This window comes from Eurytemora carolleeae, unplaced genomic scaffold (genome assembly GCF_000591075.1).
Source record: "Eurytemora carolleeae unplaced genomic scaffold, Eaff_2.0 scaffold454, whole genome shotgun sequence".
In the NCBI taxonomy this organism is placed as follows: Eukaryota; Metazoa; Arthropoda; class Copepoda; order Calanoida; family Temoridae; genus Eurytemora; species Eurytemora carolleeae.
This window is the reverse complement of record NW_019396451.1, coordinates 101,270-118,170: the sequence shown is the minus strand read 5'-3', so window position 1 is coordinate 118,170 and position 16,901 is coordinate 101,270. Positions and strand designations below refer to the sequence as shown.

At 32.9% G+C, this 16,901-nt stretch overlaps 1 protein-coding gene across 5 annotated transcripts in view; it reads left to right on the top strand.

Annotated features, from left to right (window-relative positions):
• LOC111703540 (uncharacterized) overlaps positions 1 to 16,901 on the top strand; it is a 53,685-nt gene that overhangs the window by 14,488 nt on the left and 22,296 nt on the right. For all 5 annotated transcript variants that reach the window (XM_023475500.1, XM_023475501.1, XM_023475502.1 and 2 more), the window contains 21 exons: positions 988 to 1,046; positions 1,493 to 1,651; positions 1,738 to 1,901; positions 4,302 to 4,512; positions 4,886 to 4,991; positions 6,537 to 6,688; positions 6,749 to 6,874; positions 6,942 to 7,115; positions 7,165 to 7,336; positions 7,393 to 7,565; positions 8,424 to 8,747; positions 8,865 to 9,018; positions 9,101 to 9,201; positions 9,289 to 9,459; positions 10,036 to 10,177; positions 10,597 to 10,848; positions 11,339 to 11,460; positions 12,028 to 12,102; positions 12,444 to 12,479; positions 13,135 to 13,310; positions 14,353 to 14,536. In XM_023475500.1, coding sequence (XP_023331268.1) covers positions 988 to 1,046; positions 1,493 to 1,651; positions 1,738 to 1,901; positions 4,302 to 4,512; positions 4,886 to 4,991; positions 6,537 to 6,688; positions 6,749 to 6,874; positions 6,942 to 7,115; positions 7,165 to 7,336; positions 7,393 to 7,565; positions 8,424 to 8,747; positions 8,865 to 9,018; positions 9,101 to 9,201; positions 9,289 to 9,459; positions 10,036 to 10,177; positions 10,597 to 10,848; positions 11,339 to 11,460; positions 12,028 to 12,102; positions 12,444 to 12,479; positions 13,135 to 13,310; positions 14,353 to 14,536 — 3,233 coding nt within the window. The remainder of the gene's footprint in view (positions 1 to 987; positions 1,047 to 1,492; positions 1,652 to 1,737; positions 1,902 to 4,301; positions 4,513 to 4,885; positions 4,992 to 6,536; positions 6,689 to 6,748; positions 6,875 to 6,941; positions 7,116 to 7,164; positions 7,337 to 7,392; positions 7,566 to 8,423; positions 8,748 to 8,864; positions 9,019 to 9,100; positions 9,202 to 9,288; positions 9,460 to 10,035; positions 10,178 to 10,596; positions 10,849 to 11,338; positions 11,461 to 12,027; positions 12,103 to 12,443; positions 12,480 to 13,134; positions 13,311 to 14,352; positions 14,537 to 16,901) is intronic.

Genomic DNA, 16,901 nt, shown 5'->3' with positions numbered 1-16,901 from the left:
TTTAATTGATTTTTGTATTAATGCGCAAAATCATGCAAAAATTATGATTTTTATTATTTATTCATCTGCAATTTTGTGCAAATAAGTAATATTAATTTTGAATGAATGGGCAATTTCATGCAAACCTGGGTGTGTATTGATACGAAAATATATTTTGATTTTATTTGAGCTTACTCTTACATTATGTCATAAAGAGATTTAAAGGGAGTGTTCGCGAAAAATGAAAGGGGGTATAGGCTTACGGCGAAAAATAATCGCTTTTGATGGCTGTTAATTCTATCTGTTGCGTCTATAAGGAGAAAATTGTTAAAAACGACTTATACTAAAGAACGTAACGTCCATACAAATTGAGAAAATTGCAACATACGACTCGGATCGTATTAAAATCCATTTAATTTCAAACAAATCATTCAGATATTACAACCTACAGTCATCGATTATTTTTCGACGCATTTCTATATAGTTAAAATTTCATAATATTTTTTTTGTTATGCACTTAAAACGCCGAAATAGTTAGCCGCAAGGTGTCTCTTCTCTCGATGCTTTGGTTGATTTCACGTGGCAGAGACACCTAGCGGAAAAAACGTCGTTTTAAATGCATTGCATATAAACAAATAACAAATATTATGAAACATTAACTATTTTCGAATGCGTCGAAAAATAATCGATGTCGAAAGATTTTAATATTTCAATGATTTGTTTGATATTAAATTGATTTGTTTACGATCCGAGTTGAATGTTGCATCTTTCTGAATTTGTATGGACACTATGTTCTTCGGTATTAGTCGTTTTTAACAATTTTCTCCTTATAGACGCAACACAGATAGAAGTAAGATTAGCAGCGATCAAAAGCGCTTTTTTATCGCATTAAGCCTATACCCCCTTTCATTTTTCGCGAACACTCCCTTTAACTCAAATAAATCTGATTTTTTTTTCTTTACTATTACTCAGCTTCTTTTCTTTTTTAAGTATTAACTTGTATTTTAGCATGGATTTCCTCATTATAACATCAAGTCGGACTTCTGTTTTCCGGTTCCCTGACCAAGGTAACCATTTCTCAACTAAAACTAATGTTTACGATAGAAATTTCCTATATCTGCTTTAAATCCTGATCTGAAAAATTTTTTATTTGTTGGAGTTTATTTTTATTATTATTATTATTATTAATTTTCAAACCTGAATTATCTCGATTCCTTGTAAATTTTGAAAAAAAAACTGGCCTAGGGGAGAATTAATCTTACATCTTTCAGTCTATGACCAATTTCATATTTTCATTTTCCCAAACCTTACTTTTACTGAAAACAAATCGATATTTAGGGACTATGCAAATTATTGAATATTGTAATGTTTGTTTAATTTTTAAGCAAAAATCATATTTTTTAAATTGAAGTGTATTAAATTACAAAATGATAAGTTTTTTTCCCTTTAAATATGATTTTTTAAAGTTTTAAATTTGTAAAACTGTTTCTGACTTGCTATCTATCTTACTCAGAGTTATTGCGACCAGACGGGAAGTGTGGAGAGGGGTATCCTGCTCCAGGTACCGATATTCCAGCTGGGTGTGATAGATCAAGCACTAACAAATGCTGTTCTGCTTCCAACCAGTGCGGAACTGATTGTAGCTGCGAAGGCTGTATTAATTATGATTCAGGTTAAACTCTTTGAAATTCCAACTTTTTATGAATGAAAATGGTTTTTTATTGAAATAATACCTTTCATTTTAATCTTGCCTTTTAGTCCAAGATAAAAGAACCTTTGAGTACAGAGTATTAACCATTGCAACAGCTGAAGAGTGTGCTCGAAGATGCATGCAGTCCCCAGCCTGTGATATGTTCTTCAATGATGCTACTACTTGCCTGTTTTATCCAAACATTAAACTTAAAGGCAGATTACTTAAACAGGTAATACAATTTTAAGTAGGGATGTTCATTGTTTTAAAAAACGATCTAAAAAATGATCGTTTTCTGGATTTTTCAAAACTAATTAACATTCGTTTTTAGAAAAAGCGAATTGTTTAAACTAACAAAGTGTTGGTCTTAAACTTCCAAAAACGAAAAACTAAAGGACAAAACTATAGTTTCAAGCAAAAACGATCGTTTCTGTCTAAATTTATATTTTACCAAATGTTATTGTTAGAAGCGTGGTGCATGAATGTTAATCTTGTTCAACAATATAATATTCATTCCAAAACAATTGTTTTTAATCCAAAAACTATGGTTTTCTATACTCTTGCTTTTCCATTAACAAAAGTGATAGTTTTCAAAGCGATCTTTTGGTTTTCAGATTTTTTTCTTCATTAACAAAACGAAACGATCGTTTTTTCAAAAAAGTACAAACTGCCCATCTCAAGTTAAATAAGATTACAATTTCTGATGGTACAAACATCAAATACTTATATTTTAGATTCATCATTGCATTTCATTGTGATTAAAAACGTTAACAACAATTTATTAGAATAATGTTTAATCCTTATTTTGAAAAGGCACATTTTCGAAGATGATGCCTATTTGGAAAGTTGATACAGCACTTTCAGGGATGACCCCCCCCCCCCTTTGTGGGGATTGTACCTAAACTGAAAACTCTTTTTAGTACAATAAAACAACGTTTAGGAAGCAAACAAAATTAACCACACTCTTTTGGAAACACTTTGATTTTGCATTTGGATCTTTAATCATGCCTGCCAGGGAACAAAGGAGGCTACCAACCTCCTCCCCCATCATTGTGCATGATTATGCATCCTCAGAATCCGCAGCATCACTGAGGGATTTCTATTGGTTGGTTTCCCGAATGTGTCCCGGAATTGGTTGAGCAGCTTTTCACAGACCTGTTGTTTGTTTAGCAGAAGAGAGAGAGGATTCTGAGGCAGGAGACACTGCTCTTGGTCGAGCAGCTCTTTACAGACCTGTCATAGAAGCAACAGAAGAAGGAGATAATCTAGGAGTAGCTGCTCCTTGTTCAGCAGCTCTTTGTAGACCCTAGACCTCAGATTCAGATCCAGAGAATGAGGACCTCCTGAGAGATACTCCTGAACCTTGTAACTTTTTATCCAACTCCAGACAGACCCTTAACTCCTTGAGCAGCTAGGATAACAGTAGAAGCAGCATATGAACCAGCAGTGAATGTGGAAGCTGTTGTTAAGAGATTGCAAGCTGTTGTTAGGGGATTCTGCCTTGGTTGAAGGATGATTTTTCCTTTTCTGAATCCTCTAATTCTGGAACGCCCAGTCCAGATGTAGAACCAGGAGAGATATTCAAGTTTAAGGAATATGCTCAGATAGATCTGAACCAGAGCAGCTAAACATATGTCCTGAAGTGGAAGATGAATCTGATGAGGTAGACAATAAAGGTCCTCCTACCCTCAACCTTGAGATAGAAGATGAAAGAGGACAATTGAGTAATGCTTTTTTGAATTATCAAAATACTAGACGATTGATGGACAGTTTAGAGCTTCAGGCCAAATCCTGGTCCAGCACAAGCATAAGCTGAGCTAGATATGCTCATAACCATCATAGCCAGGCAGAGAACCTGCATCCTTTCCCTTGCTGAATGTTGGTTCCCTAGAATATAAAAAAGAGCTGAATAAATTAAGATTAACATTATCTAAAAAGTCTAAACAATGACAAAACTCTATTCATTAGTAAACCTGAAAGATATCCAGAGAGAGATTAAAAAGGGATTTATAAGGAGAACTGGGATCCAAGGCGAAATAATTACATATACCCTTCACATAGGAGTAAACTGTGGATCCAGATATCCCTAGGATTTTTTACCTGGATTGGGGAAATTAGTCCTTGTAAGATGTGAAGACAAACTAATTAGGAGTATATTATGTAACACTATAAATACTTCAAGAGTTAATTCTATTTCCTCAATCTGCTTTGTTACAACGAAGGAATTGAGTCTTTGCCACAAACTCTGATTTTATAATCCCTTTATCTTTAGAACCCAATGTCGTAAATCTTTGATATTTCAAACTTATATTATTTGATCTAACAGAATTCATAGTTTGAAATATCTAAGGTCTACGACATTGGAATCTAAAGATATAGGATTTAGAAAAGCAGAGTTTGTGGTAAATACTCAAGAGTAGTGTTTTTAGTTCAATTTTTATCAGAGATATTGAAAAAATTTTCAAAAAGTTTCTTCTGGGGACTAACCCTTCTAATAAAATTGAGTTTACCCTCTTAATTAGAAATTATACACTACAATAATGTCTCATTGTTCTTAAATGAATCCAAAATACTGCACCATGGGTTTAAATATGTTATCTAGCCAGACTCTCCCTTTAATACGCTTATTTAGGTTGCTGATGAGTATGTTGTTCCAAGATATTATCTGCGCATGTTTGTTCTTGAATGTGATGACAGTCAAGCCAACATATTGGAGAATAACGATTGGGAGATAACACCTGCTTCAGCTCCATGGACTGAAACCTTAACATGTTCTGGAGAAGGGGATACCAGTGTGTACAGTGGTACTAGGAAGGAAACCCACTTTAAGGCCATGCTCCCAGGTAATTAGTTGGAAGAACTGGTGTGCGTTTCAAAATGAAAATTTGTAAATTAATATTTGTTAACCAGTTTGCACAAGATCCTAGACAATTTTACTAAATGGGAGAAAGGAACTGAGTACCTATCTTTGCAACCTTATATCTCAATAGTTTTAAATAGGTTCTATGACATTGGCTTTTAAAGATATAAAGATTATATACACAAGGCTTGTGTGAAAGACTCAATTCTTTTAAAATGTTATTCATTTCTAACATCTTTCTTTAGTACAAACCTTAGTAAATCTAATTGCAAATGTCAAATTTAAGCTAGACTTTTCCATATCTTTAAATAATTTGTACCCAAATATATCCACAGATCTATTTTCTGATATTTTAGCCTGTCCATCTGGATGGTGGGATTTTGAAGGAAAACAATGTATTTTCAACTCGGAAGATCAAACAGTATATAAACCCACAGAGTGGTATTATCACAACCCCTGCAGGAAGACCAATCTGTTAATATTTTCTATATATCATAAAGTTGTAATCTCTGTTGGTCTGTTTGTTTGTCCAATCATAACTCAGGAACCCCTGCTCTTGCAATTGTTGGACGGGATACCCTATTTGGTTCCACTAAAGTGCTGGTGGAAGACTGACTTTTTTAAATCAGCAAATTTGTTTATAATGCAATCTAACGCTAACCCCCATACCTTTCTAACAAGCTATTGATCATGGAAATTTTCCAATAAACAAAGAAATTACACTCTTATTTACATTTTTGAATAAATAAAACTTGAATTTAAGGATATTGAATAATGAGTAAAATGTTAAAAAAGCACTTTTAACTTGGAATTTTCATAACTCTTGCATCTATAATTCTTTTCTCTCAATGATGATGGCTCGGCGACCCCCCCCCCAGACGTTTTTTGAGAAAGTTTTTGGTCTGGTTCAAATTTGTTTACCTTTTAAACCAACATATGCCCCTCACTTTAGCCTCAATACCTACTATTTAAGTCCTAAGGTATTCTTTATTTTTCTTTGCCAGACTAAATCTATATTAAGACCTACTTCCTGGCATTGGATTTCAACATTTTTTAGTATTTTAAAAAGCCTTTTATAAAACGAAGCATATTGCACAATTTAGTAAAGAAATTTGGCCTAGATTTTCGAACAGATGCTTTTTAAAGGGAATTTGCACATTTTCAGTTTTCCTTGAATGCTGAGTAGGTTTTGTAAAATTTTGCAAACATTTTTGCATGTACAAATTTGCAATGTCAAGGGATTTCTAAAAATGTATGAAATATCATGTTTTGTGCTCTTTTTGGTTTTGCACTTGACATTGCAGTAAATATTTAAAATTTTTGCAAATTTGTTTTTGCAGTAGAGCCTAAGAGCTTTCCTAATGTGTTTCAAATGTTTTAGATTTGTATTACAATGAGGATTTAGACTATTAAGGGTAAATCCCAAGTATGGGGCTTAAAGTTTTTTATCAATGAAAAACACATTTTCATTTTATTTATATTTCAAACAAATATCTTCTAAAACATCATTTTAGTCGAAAAATAAAATGTTGAACATCGACCCCTAGTAGTGTGAGTTCATGTATTGAACAATTATGGGTTATTTTGCATACATAAGCTATCTATATTTTTTTATTTATCAATATGGTTATTATTCAGTTAGCAGCCAATATCAACCCCCTAACTCCAACTTACCATTTTACTATTTTCTTTGAGAAGTTTTACTAAATCAAAATTTCCTGAATAGTCATTTATGTGTTCAGTATCTTTATGCTATAAAGTAACAGGCTTGATAATTTTTCTTTTTGCTTCTTGTCTGTGGGAAAATACCTACTCATCTATATACTGCAACTATTGTCCCTATAGGGCTAAAACAAAGGTAAAAAGTGAAATAATTTAATCTTTCTACAAATATTAAAACCTCTAGATTTTATTCTATGATTTATTATTGTAACTATTTTAATGCTAAGAACGCACACTATTCAAGTAGGTAAAGAAATATATATTGAAATTGGTTTTGTGGAAAAGATATCTGAGACATGGAAGCGCAATTTCATTGGAAAGCAAGTCCAAATATGATTTCATACAAAGCAAGCTTCCTGCAAGTAATGTTCCATGTCAGACTGTTACTCTGCCTGCTGATCCAGATCAGTATCAAACGGGAACATGTCCAGATCCCAGTGAGTACTTATCTTACATTATTTCTATCCAACATATAATTTTCAAAATCATTCAATCAGGTCAGGCTAAAAAGTACAAATATCTTTGGACCTCTGCCCAAGATATTTGGGATGAAGATAAGTTTTACTATCAAAGTGGAAATGGTAGGCCAATGCCTGGGTTTTCATATGCTCAATGGTTCCCAGGTTAGCCATCACAACATTTAACTAAGGAAGTGTTCTAATGTAGTTTTGTGTATTTTTTCTCAAATAGGGCAACCAAATAATGGGGGAGATACCACACCAGTTGAAAAGGCACCTAATGGGAATTGGGAAATCCAAAAAGATCGTCCAGGAGAGAACTGTATTGCTTATGAAGTATTGACTAGCACAATTGATGACCGACCCTGTCATGACAAATACCCAGCACTCTGTGAAAGTGACAAAGGTAAAATTAATAAATGTTTCACATCTTGAATTCAATAATTTTTTTTAAGTGCTTTCTGCACTGGGTGGCTCAATGGAAGGCTATGATATTGAGCATGCTGGCACTTGTAATGCAGCCTTTTCCTATACAATTTCAAGAATACTTACTCTTGAAGATACAGAAATAACAGCTGAATTCATTCAATCCTTCAACCCTCATGGATTTCTCAAAGTTTGGGTCAGGTAAAACAATAATACAAAATTCTTTGTTTATCTAGACTAAAATTATATTCTGTAAGGTTTGTCAGCATTGAAAATGCTTCTGCTTCAGCTTCAATAACAGCAACTGTCACAGATTCTTCATATTCAACATTTAAAAAATCAATAAAAGTTGATCGTAATCTAAAAACGGAGAGTTTCCCAGTTATTGTACCTCTTGCTCTACTACTAAGGTTTCCACTGGATATCAAAGGTAAATAATATTACTAGAAATCTGTGAATATTGGTACAAATTCTAAAACCTTAAAGGGAGTGTTCGCGAAAAATGAAAGGGGGTATAGGCTTAATGCGATAAAAAAGCGCTTTTGATCGCTACTAATCTTACTTCTATCTGTTGCGTCTATAAGGAGAAAATTGATAAAGACGTCACATACCGAAGAGCGTAGCGCCCATACAAATTGAGGAAGTTGGAACATATGACTTGGATCGTAAAAAATCAAATTAATATCAAACAAATCATTCAGATATTACAACCTATAGTCATCGATTATCTTTCGCCACATTTGTATATATTTAATATTTCATACTAGTTTTGATTTTGTTTTTTAAAATAATATTTAGCTTACATTTATATACAATATATTTAGCAAACATTCCTGGAAAAAATGAAAATGTCGTCTTCATTGCCAAAAATCCTCGAAACAGGAATAAACGTTTTTATACGTATTTCTCAGATCATAACAATTAAAACATATTATGAAAAATCAACTATATATAAATGTGGCGAAAGATAATTGATGACTATAGATTGTAATATCTGAATGATTTGTTTGAAATTAAATTGATTTTTTACGGTCTAAGTCGTATGTTGCAATTTTCTCAATTTGTATGGCCGCTAAGTTATTCGGTACGAGACGTTTTTAACAATTTTCTCCTTATAGACGCAACAGATAGAAGTAAGATAAGTAGCGATCAAAAGCGCTTTTTTATCGCATCAAGCCTATACCCCCTTTCATTTTTTGCGAACACTCCCTTTAAATCCTATGTAAGATCGTTCAAAACCCAAAAAATAATGTTCTTAAAAATGTGTGCAGAATATTTTATTTTATAGTGAGTGCTATCACTGATGGAAGTGGAACTGTTATGATCTCCCCAATAGAGCTCATAATTGAACAACCAATAAATATTGGTTGTTTTCAAATGAGTTCTGGTGAACAAGAGACTCAGCTTGGATCCATCCAAGACTGTCTCATTCATTGTCATAATATTAAAATGCGTTTTGCTGTCATGATCTCTGGTGACAAGTGCAGCTGTATAAGCGAAATCAATCATGATGATTTTGAGGAACTACCTCATGGAAGATGCAATAGAACTTGTGTGGATTACACTTTATTCCCCTGCGGAGGAATTAATGCTGCATCTCTATACACAGCAGGTATGCATTGCCAAATTTGTTTTAATAATACCGACCTCTTCCCTCAACAACCTCTTCTTGCTCACTGTATCCTTTGAATAATCTGTCATCAGTATTTGAGTGTTTAAAACCATTTAGATTGTGAAGATGGATTTCTGAGATATGGAAATCGGTGCTACAAAGACAAAGGTGCAAGTCTTATGACTCTTGCAGGAAGTTGCTATTCTGATGGAGCTGATGTTTGGGCTCCTAGGTCTTTGGGTGAAGCAGAAGTAATAACCTCTCTTATTGGGTAAAAAACTTAAACTTTTTAAAAGTTTCATAACAAATTTCTTACTTGTTAATTCAAGATAATGAACATAATATCACTTTAGAAGTGTAAATGATGTCTACCATTTTGGCACACAATCTGCCACTCGTGGGATAGTAACACATCTGGATGGCACAGTATTTGTTGCCTTTTATCCATTATTCAGTAAGAAATATACACAAAAATAATATTCACATATAAAGCACTAGTTTGTATTAATACTTTAGTCCAGACAAACATAATGCTAACTAGGTTCATCTGTGGAATGGGATGGTGGAATTAAACCAGCAGAGCCACTTCCGACCACTATCTTTCAACATTGGTCTTCAAACAAGATACACAGCACAGTATACACCTCAAATGTTTCAACAATAGCTTACTCACACAATGTTGTTGGTCAGATAGTGTGTGAAAAACCTATTGGTAAGATTTAAAGGGACTGTTGTTTAATTTTAAGGGACCCTCCATTCAAAGAATTGGATGCTTGATTTACAAAATGTACCCTTACAGCTTTTTTCTGTTTATTACATGGAATATACATTGTCTTTTGCGCTAAGCTTATAACTTTCTCCTTTGTTTCGTAGCAAGAAACCTGCAAATTGCTCTTATAGAGAACCTTAAATTATAAATATGTAGAGAAAAAAAAAACAGTGACATCTCAATCATTTTTGTTATAACTAAGGTTTAAAGGATACAGGTGTTCCATTGTAGAATGGATGGTCACTTGAAATTATGCAAGTCCTTTTCACATTTAGTATATTGGGGTTCTTCAAACCCTAGATATGCATTATCATTATTATTGAGACAACACTTTTTAAAAGTTTTTCAAAATTATACAATCTTTAATTATTTCATCTCTCTTAAAAAGATTTAAGATTTTTTGTACATAATTAAATCTAAAAAATAGATTTGCAATTTCCTCTTGCATGAGTTTGGGCTGAGGTTTTTGGGATTTAATTGAAATTAGGAAAAGAAAAAAACGAAAAACTATTTATGAAGTTGACAGTTATGGAAACAAGAAGATCCTTGGTTCCAAGTATGTTGAATACAAATTTTATGATGCTGGAGTTGAGTCTCTCATAGAAGACCCATCAATACTTCCAGAAGAACAAGGAGTACCAATCCGATTAGAAATGCTTAAGTAACTTTATCTTTCTGTAATAGTAATTATTAACAAGGGAAATAGCTGGGCGGTTTTTAATATATCCTGTAACAATTTTAGAACAAGTTTATAGAATAATTTTTCAATTTTCTGGAAACTTAAGAAAAAAAACAAAAACACTTTAGATGGTTTCCCTTGGATTTTTTTGGATCAGTTTTCAGTTCCTTTTGAGAGTTTTTAGAGACTTGTTTAAAAAAAGATTCTAAAATGGCTTAAACCCTGCTAAATCATTGGATTACTTCTTAAGTCTTCTTTTAAGAAAACTTATCAAAAATATTAATTCCACAAATATTAAAAGCAAAATCAAGCTATTTCCTATTGACACAAATTTATGATTCCACTTTCAAAGATTAAAATGATCGAAATTGATATAAAAGTTAATTTTTATAATACTTCAGAGGATCTTGGGCAGGAAAGTGGTTTGAAATCAGATTCAATGAGAGTATTGTTTTAAACTCAATTCTGCTAACAATGAAAAAAGATTTTTATATAAGAACATTTGGAATCAGGGTCCCTATAATGGTAAAGAATCAACCAGACTTGATGTATTATAAAATCTGGACACATCGCACAATTGGAGCCACTACAAATGATGTTGACGATCCTATCAAAAAGAAAATACCAATGCCAGATCCTGTAATTGTGGACAGGTATTTTATAATCATGAAGATGGACATTAAACACATTTCACGAATTCTGGCAATTTATTCACCAATTTTACTTTTTACCAACCTTACTTTGAAACTTAACTAACTCCACCTTGATTACAGGGACAGTACGTCATTTGTAGAAAAAGTGGTAGTAAACCATGTTTTCCTTATTTTCCCTTCCTTCTATAACAATTGTGAATAATTAATACTGATTACTGGCAAAATATAGAAGATGTTATCAAAATTCTTAAAATTAATTGTGTCTTTGCCACAAACACTGAATGGCAATTCTTTGCCAAGAAGATACAATTAAAGGAAAAGGAAAGCAAATATTTCATGAGTAAGGAAGTATGTACAAAAAGCAGAATGTTTCCACAAAAAATACTAACAGAACGACCCTGAAGATCATGTCTGTTTATCAATTTTAAAAATTAAAATTAACTCAAAAATGGTTACATAAACATAACAATAATCCTTTTCTTTGTTCTAGGATACAATTTCAGATATCTTCTACTTCTCAAATAGTAAAGATGCGAATGGAATTATTTGGATTAAAATTGACAGATATTATTCCTAAGGATTACTTTAAGGCTGGTGAATTAAGTCTAGGAAGTAAGTCATATTTAAAAAAATTCCCAACTAGCTGAATTAGTAAAAAAACTTGTGTTATGTTTAATTTTCATCGTATTTAAATAATTTTTTTAAAAAAATTATAAAATGTGTACAAGAGCATAAAAAGGTGTTGTGAACGTTTAATGAGGTTTAACTTTATATTATTATTCAGTGTTATGTTATTCTAATCATACAAAACATATATCCTTATTACTTTTGGCTTTATGTAGACATGATAGAAATCAAAATATTTTACAACGATATCCTGTAAACCTTTGTTTGATCAAGGATGATTGAGACATTCTCATTTTTCTATCTAAAAAAATTATTGTTTATCTGTGGTTGACTTGCAGATTTTGTGCAGAAACAATACGGGGATTTGTTACAAATTAACAAATAATAGATAGATCAACAATGATATGCTTAAAATTGGTTCTTACAAAAACATATAAGGTGTACCTTTGTGAATAAGACATATCACTCTTTAAAAAAACATTATTGACATGCTATTTAAAACATGCAAGCCCCAGAAAAATTCGATTATATATGATACTTTTTTCTTTTCAGAGGAGTTTGTTACATCTAGCAAAAATATCAAGCTCAGCACCAATATTTGTCCACATGGTGGAATCCATATTTCAGGGATATCAAATACTTGACTGTCCTCACGGTGGAGTGTAGTTTCCATTCAGATATAAGCTTGATTTGATTTCTTTTATTTTAATATCTTTATTTTGTAAATGTTTGTATGTTGTAGAATGTTCAATGATTATACTATGACTGGATACACACACTAAATAACAAATGTCAAATGTACAAATGTACTAATTAAGAACTGTCATTTTGGTTTTTGAAATTTTACCTTCAAACAAAAAAATGTTAAATTTTTCTGATTTCATGGTCATAATCAATTATACAGTCTGTTTTCTCTCAGTTTTTTTTACCAAACAAAGCCCAAAATGTTTTTTTTATTTGAATATTAGGAACAGTCAAAACTCCCCCAAACATGGACACAGAAGGTATTTTTAATTTATTTGTATTTCTATTTGTATTTCTGATTATAGCTTTTATAAGTAGGGCAATCATATAAATATGATTTTATATAACAATAATTCTTTCTGTCTTTTCAGATATTTTTGTTTGGAAACAATTCCCATCAAATAAAAAATTTCTTTTTCATTTATTAAAAGTAACATTAATCTGCAACTCTTGATCTTGATATCCAATTTGGGCATTTTTGATTTAAAAATCTATGTTCGATCCCTTGATTAAAATCATCCCTGTAGGGTATAATCAACATAGGCTATTGTAGATATACATAGGATCGATGGAGATCCTTGAAATCCAAGATTGACAGCACAAAAGACCTGACAATTCTGTTCTCAAATCTTATGTGCAGAATTTTCCTAAAAGGAATTGAGTTTTTGTCACAACCACAAATTTTCTAATTTCTATATCTCTGCAACTAGTGGGTATAAACCTTTGATATTTCAAACTTAGATTTTTTGATCTAACAGGATTAATAGTTTGAAATATCTAAGGTCTACGACTTTGGGTTGCCAAGATATAGGGATAAGAATATTTGAGTTTGTGGCAAAAACTCAGTTTCTTTACAAGAACTTGCATTTAGTATCAAAAAGCTACTAAGCCATGTTTGAAATTTCTTCATTTTAGGATTAACAATTAAAATCAAAGCTGTCGACAAATCAGATCTTCTAAGTGTGGCACTTATATTCTCGAGTTCTGAAATCAAGATACAGATAGATTATTCAGAGAATGTCATCTCTCCAGCTATTCAATATGGAGAAATTGTTGATGTTTACATCACATGCAAACATTCAAATTTTGAGGTATTGGATATAGGTCATAAAAAAATTTTGTTTATAGGAAAAAAATACATTTCTTGGGACAATCCCATCTCACCTTTTGAATACAACAGATAAGGTGAAATTCAGGTTTCTGTGTTCCAATCGAATATACTTTTGAAATTTGTTTAATACAATCTTGCTTATGTAATCCACAACCCTAAAAACTGGGGGTTGAATCTATGTCTAGCTGGAGGGGATGTGGGGGGGGGGGCTTTATAAAGGTAAACTACATGAGCATAGACTAATTTTTCAAGGGAAACTTAATAAAGAGATAATTAAACTAAACTTAGGTGAAAGGAAGGTTTTAATAACAACAAAAAATATGACAGAAAAATGTGTCATTTTTAATTTTGTTTTTACAAATGTTTACATATGATGCATTAAGGGTGTGAAAAAAAACCTGAACGCTATACACGTTTTCCCTCATTAGCTAACTTATTATAATCAAATGAATTGTACAATCTCTCTAGGATGACAGAACAATATGGTAAAAAAATTATCAGAGTTTGTCAATCCTGCTCTTAGTTACAGCTCTATATCTCCCTTATATCCTCCGTCAAAATGTCTTCTCCTTAAGTCTTGTCTCCTAAATATGTTTAGGTTATAATAGATACCATTTTTAAATTAATGTTGATTAATCCATATATAATAAGCATTTAGAAGTTAAGACATTTAGCGGGAGGATATCGGGGTGAGGCTAGGAAGCACTATGGTTAAGTGTGTTGGCACAGCTCTATTTTTGAGAGTAAATTGCAGAACCGTGGCTATACAGGCGCTGCTTGCCTTCCCCCCTCCTCCTGACATCCTTGATAAATTGCGATATTGATTTTATTATGCTTGGATTATAATTAAGCCTGTGAGAGACAGAAGTATTAAGTGTTTGATTATTTTACATCATTTATTTATTTAACTATTATTCCAGAGCTTTTATAAAATTCTGATTTTATATATGCACTTTAGGTAAAACAGAAGTATTGGGCTATTTCAGGTTTCAAATTTCTGATCAACAATATGCATTATTAAGGTGTATGTGAACAACCACCACCAAGGATTTTCGAAGTCAAGCTATTCTGATGGGGAAATTAGTCCAGATTCCGTTGACATCACTTTTGATTCATCTGTGATCATGAATATTCTTTTTGAAACATTAGGCAATGATATATCAATGTTCACTCCACCAGATCGTGCAAATAGATTGGGTTGCAATGGTAATTATATTGTACATAAAACAGGTGCTACGACATCTGCTCTATTTCCATTTGCTCTATTGTCATTTGCTCTAGTTCCATTTGCTCTATCAAGTCATTTGCTCTATATGTCATTTGCTCTATATTCGATCTGCTCTATGACTAAACACGTCATTTGCTCTATCTATATATAAATTTGGCTTGTCTGTCTGTTTGTTTGTATCCAATAAACGTCAAAACGGCTGATCCTATCGGGCCCAAATTTTTTGTGGGACATCTAGGGACCCCAGGGAATGATTAAAACTTTAGATATTTGTCTCAATCAAAATTCGATCTTCATTAAATTTTTTTAAATTTTGAAAATCTACGAAATTTTTTGAGAAAATCCGCGAATTATTTTTGTTTGGTTTTACGATGTACACAAAGAGAACATTGTTCACAATTAATTTAGAAGATGGCTAGAAAGAAGGGCGCGAAGCGACTTGAATTTCTAGTAACATAAAAATACACTATAAAATAGCTTTTATTGGAATTCCTGAGCGTAACTTGACTATGAAATGCGGAAATTTTTCTTGGAAAATTTGCAAATTGCAGTTTTCATCAGTTCTTCAAAGTCCATCATGACAGCGAGACTGCCCAATAATTAGAGGGGTAAAAAAACCTAATATGTGGTGAAAACTATATTTATTCTACTCTAAACAAACAGGGTGTCTATCAGTACTGGAGATGTCTTGAATATAGAAGGCAGAATTGTTCTGCCATGGCTAAAACTTTCATAGATGGTAAAGATATTCTAAACTTGCCTGAGCACAGACATCCATCAGATATTGCTCAGATAAACTTCCTGTTAGCTGAATGTGATGCATTGAATAAAGCAATAGAAAACCCTGCTTTGCCTCCCTGAGTAATTCTTGCAGAAATAGCCAATAATCTTAGGCAACAGGGTGGCCAGCTAATGCCAAAGACTTTCAGTGCATTTATACGATCTTTACAGAGGGTAAGAGTTGCTCACAATGGCATCCAGTCACACCACACCACAGACCTTCACTGAAGCTGTGGAACTTCTTCCAGAGAAGTACAAGTTGACCGCTGGGGGTAAGCGTTTTCTTCGCTACTCAGGTGACCTGTTGAAACAGTCCGAAGTTTGGTATGCTGATGGAACTTTCTCAACAGCTCCTGTTCCCTATGCCCAGGTGTATATTGTGTTTGGAAACACATCAGAGGGCAAGGTTTTACCCTGTGCTTTTGGAGTTCTATCTAATAAGCAGACAGTAACCTACAGATCATTTTGGACCCAGATAAAACTTGTGATAGACAGTGGTATTCAGCAAGCATACAGTCCAAACCATCTTATCGTTGATTTCGAAGCAGCTGCCATCAAGGCTTTTTTAGAGGTGTATCCTGCAGCCAAGATAACTGGTTGTCACTTTCATTTCATGTATTATTGTAATTTCATTGTTAGAATAGACTAGAGACCAAAAAATAACTTTTTAATAATTTAGGAAGAATGTTGTCATCACATTGGAGATAAGGGCTGTAAGGGACAATACAACCAGTCTGCAGTATTCCAGCAGCTCGTCACATTAATGACGTCACTTGTATTTGTGCCGGCGGATGAAGTCATTGATGTCTGGATGAATGTGATTGAACCCTTCATGGCTAAGAATCAAGATGAAATATCCGAAGAAATGGACAACTTTATTGAATTATTTTGTGGAAACTTATCTAGGCAAGGTTGGAAGGAGTGGAAGAAGAGGTAATCCAAGAATAAAGATACCAACCTGGAACAAGTTTGCCTCAGTGTTAGAGAAGTTTCCATGTACAAACAATGGTGCAGAGGCATTTAACGGTGCCTGGAACAAATGTACTCCAACAAATGCATCTCTATGGTGCATTTTTGATGGTTTTCTCAGAGAAGAAGGTCTGGTGCATCAAAAAGTTCATGACGCTAGGGTAAATGTTGTAGATCCTCTTGCTCCTGGTTCTGCTAGGAAACAATACTCAAAGAACAAGGAAATGTTAATATTTAACTTGGTCTCACAATATGCACAAATACCAGACAAACAAAACTATCTCCAGGAAGTTGGCGGAATAATGAAACTGTAGGAAGAACTGTAAAATGTAAAATTGTAAAAATATTGTTTTAATATGATTAGATGTTCGTAAAATATGTTTATAGAGCAAATGACGTGTTTACTCATAGCGCAAATGTTGATTAGAGCAATTGGACCATCACAGTCATAAAAATGTTTATAGAGCAAATGACGTGTTATGTTATAGATCAATTGACGTATAGAGCAGATGACATATAGAGCAAACGTCGTGATCTATGAGCTATAGAGCAAATGGTTAATAGAGCAAATGGAACTAGAGCAAATGACCATAG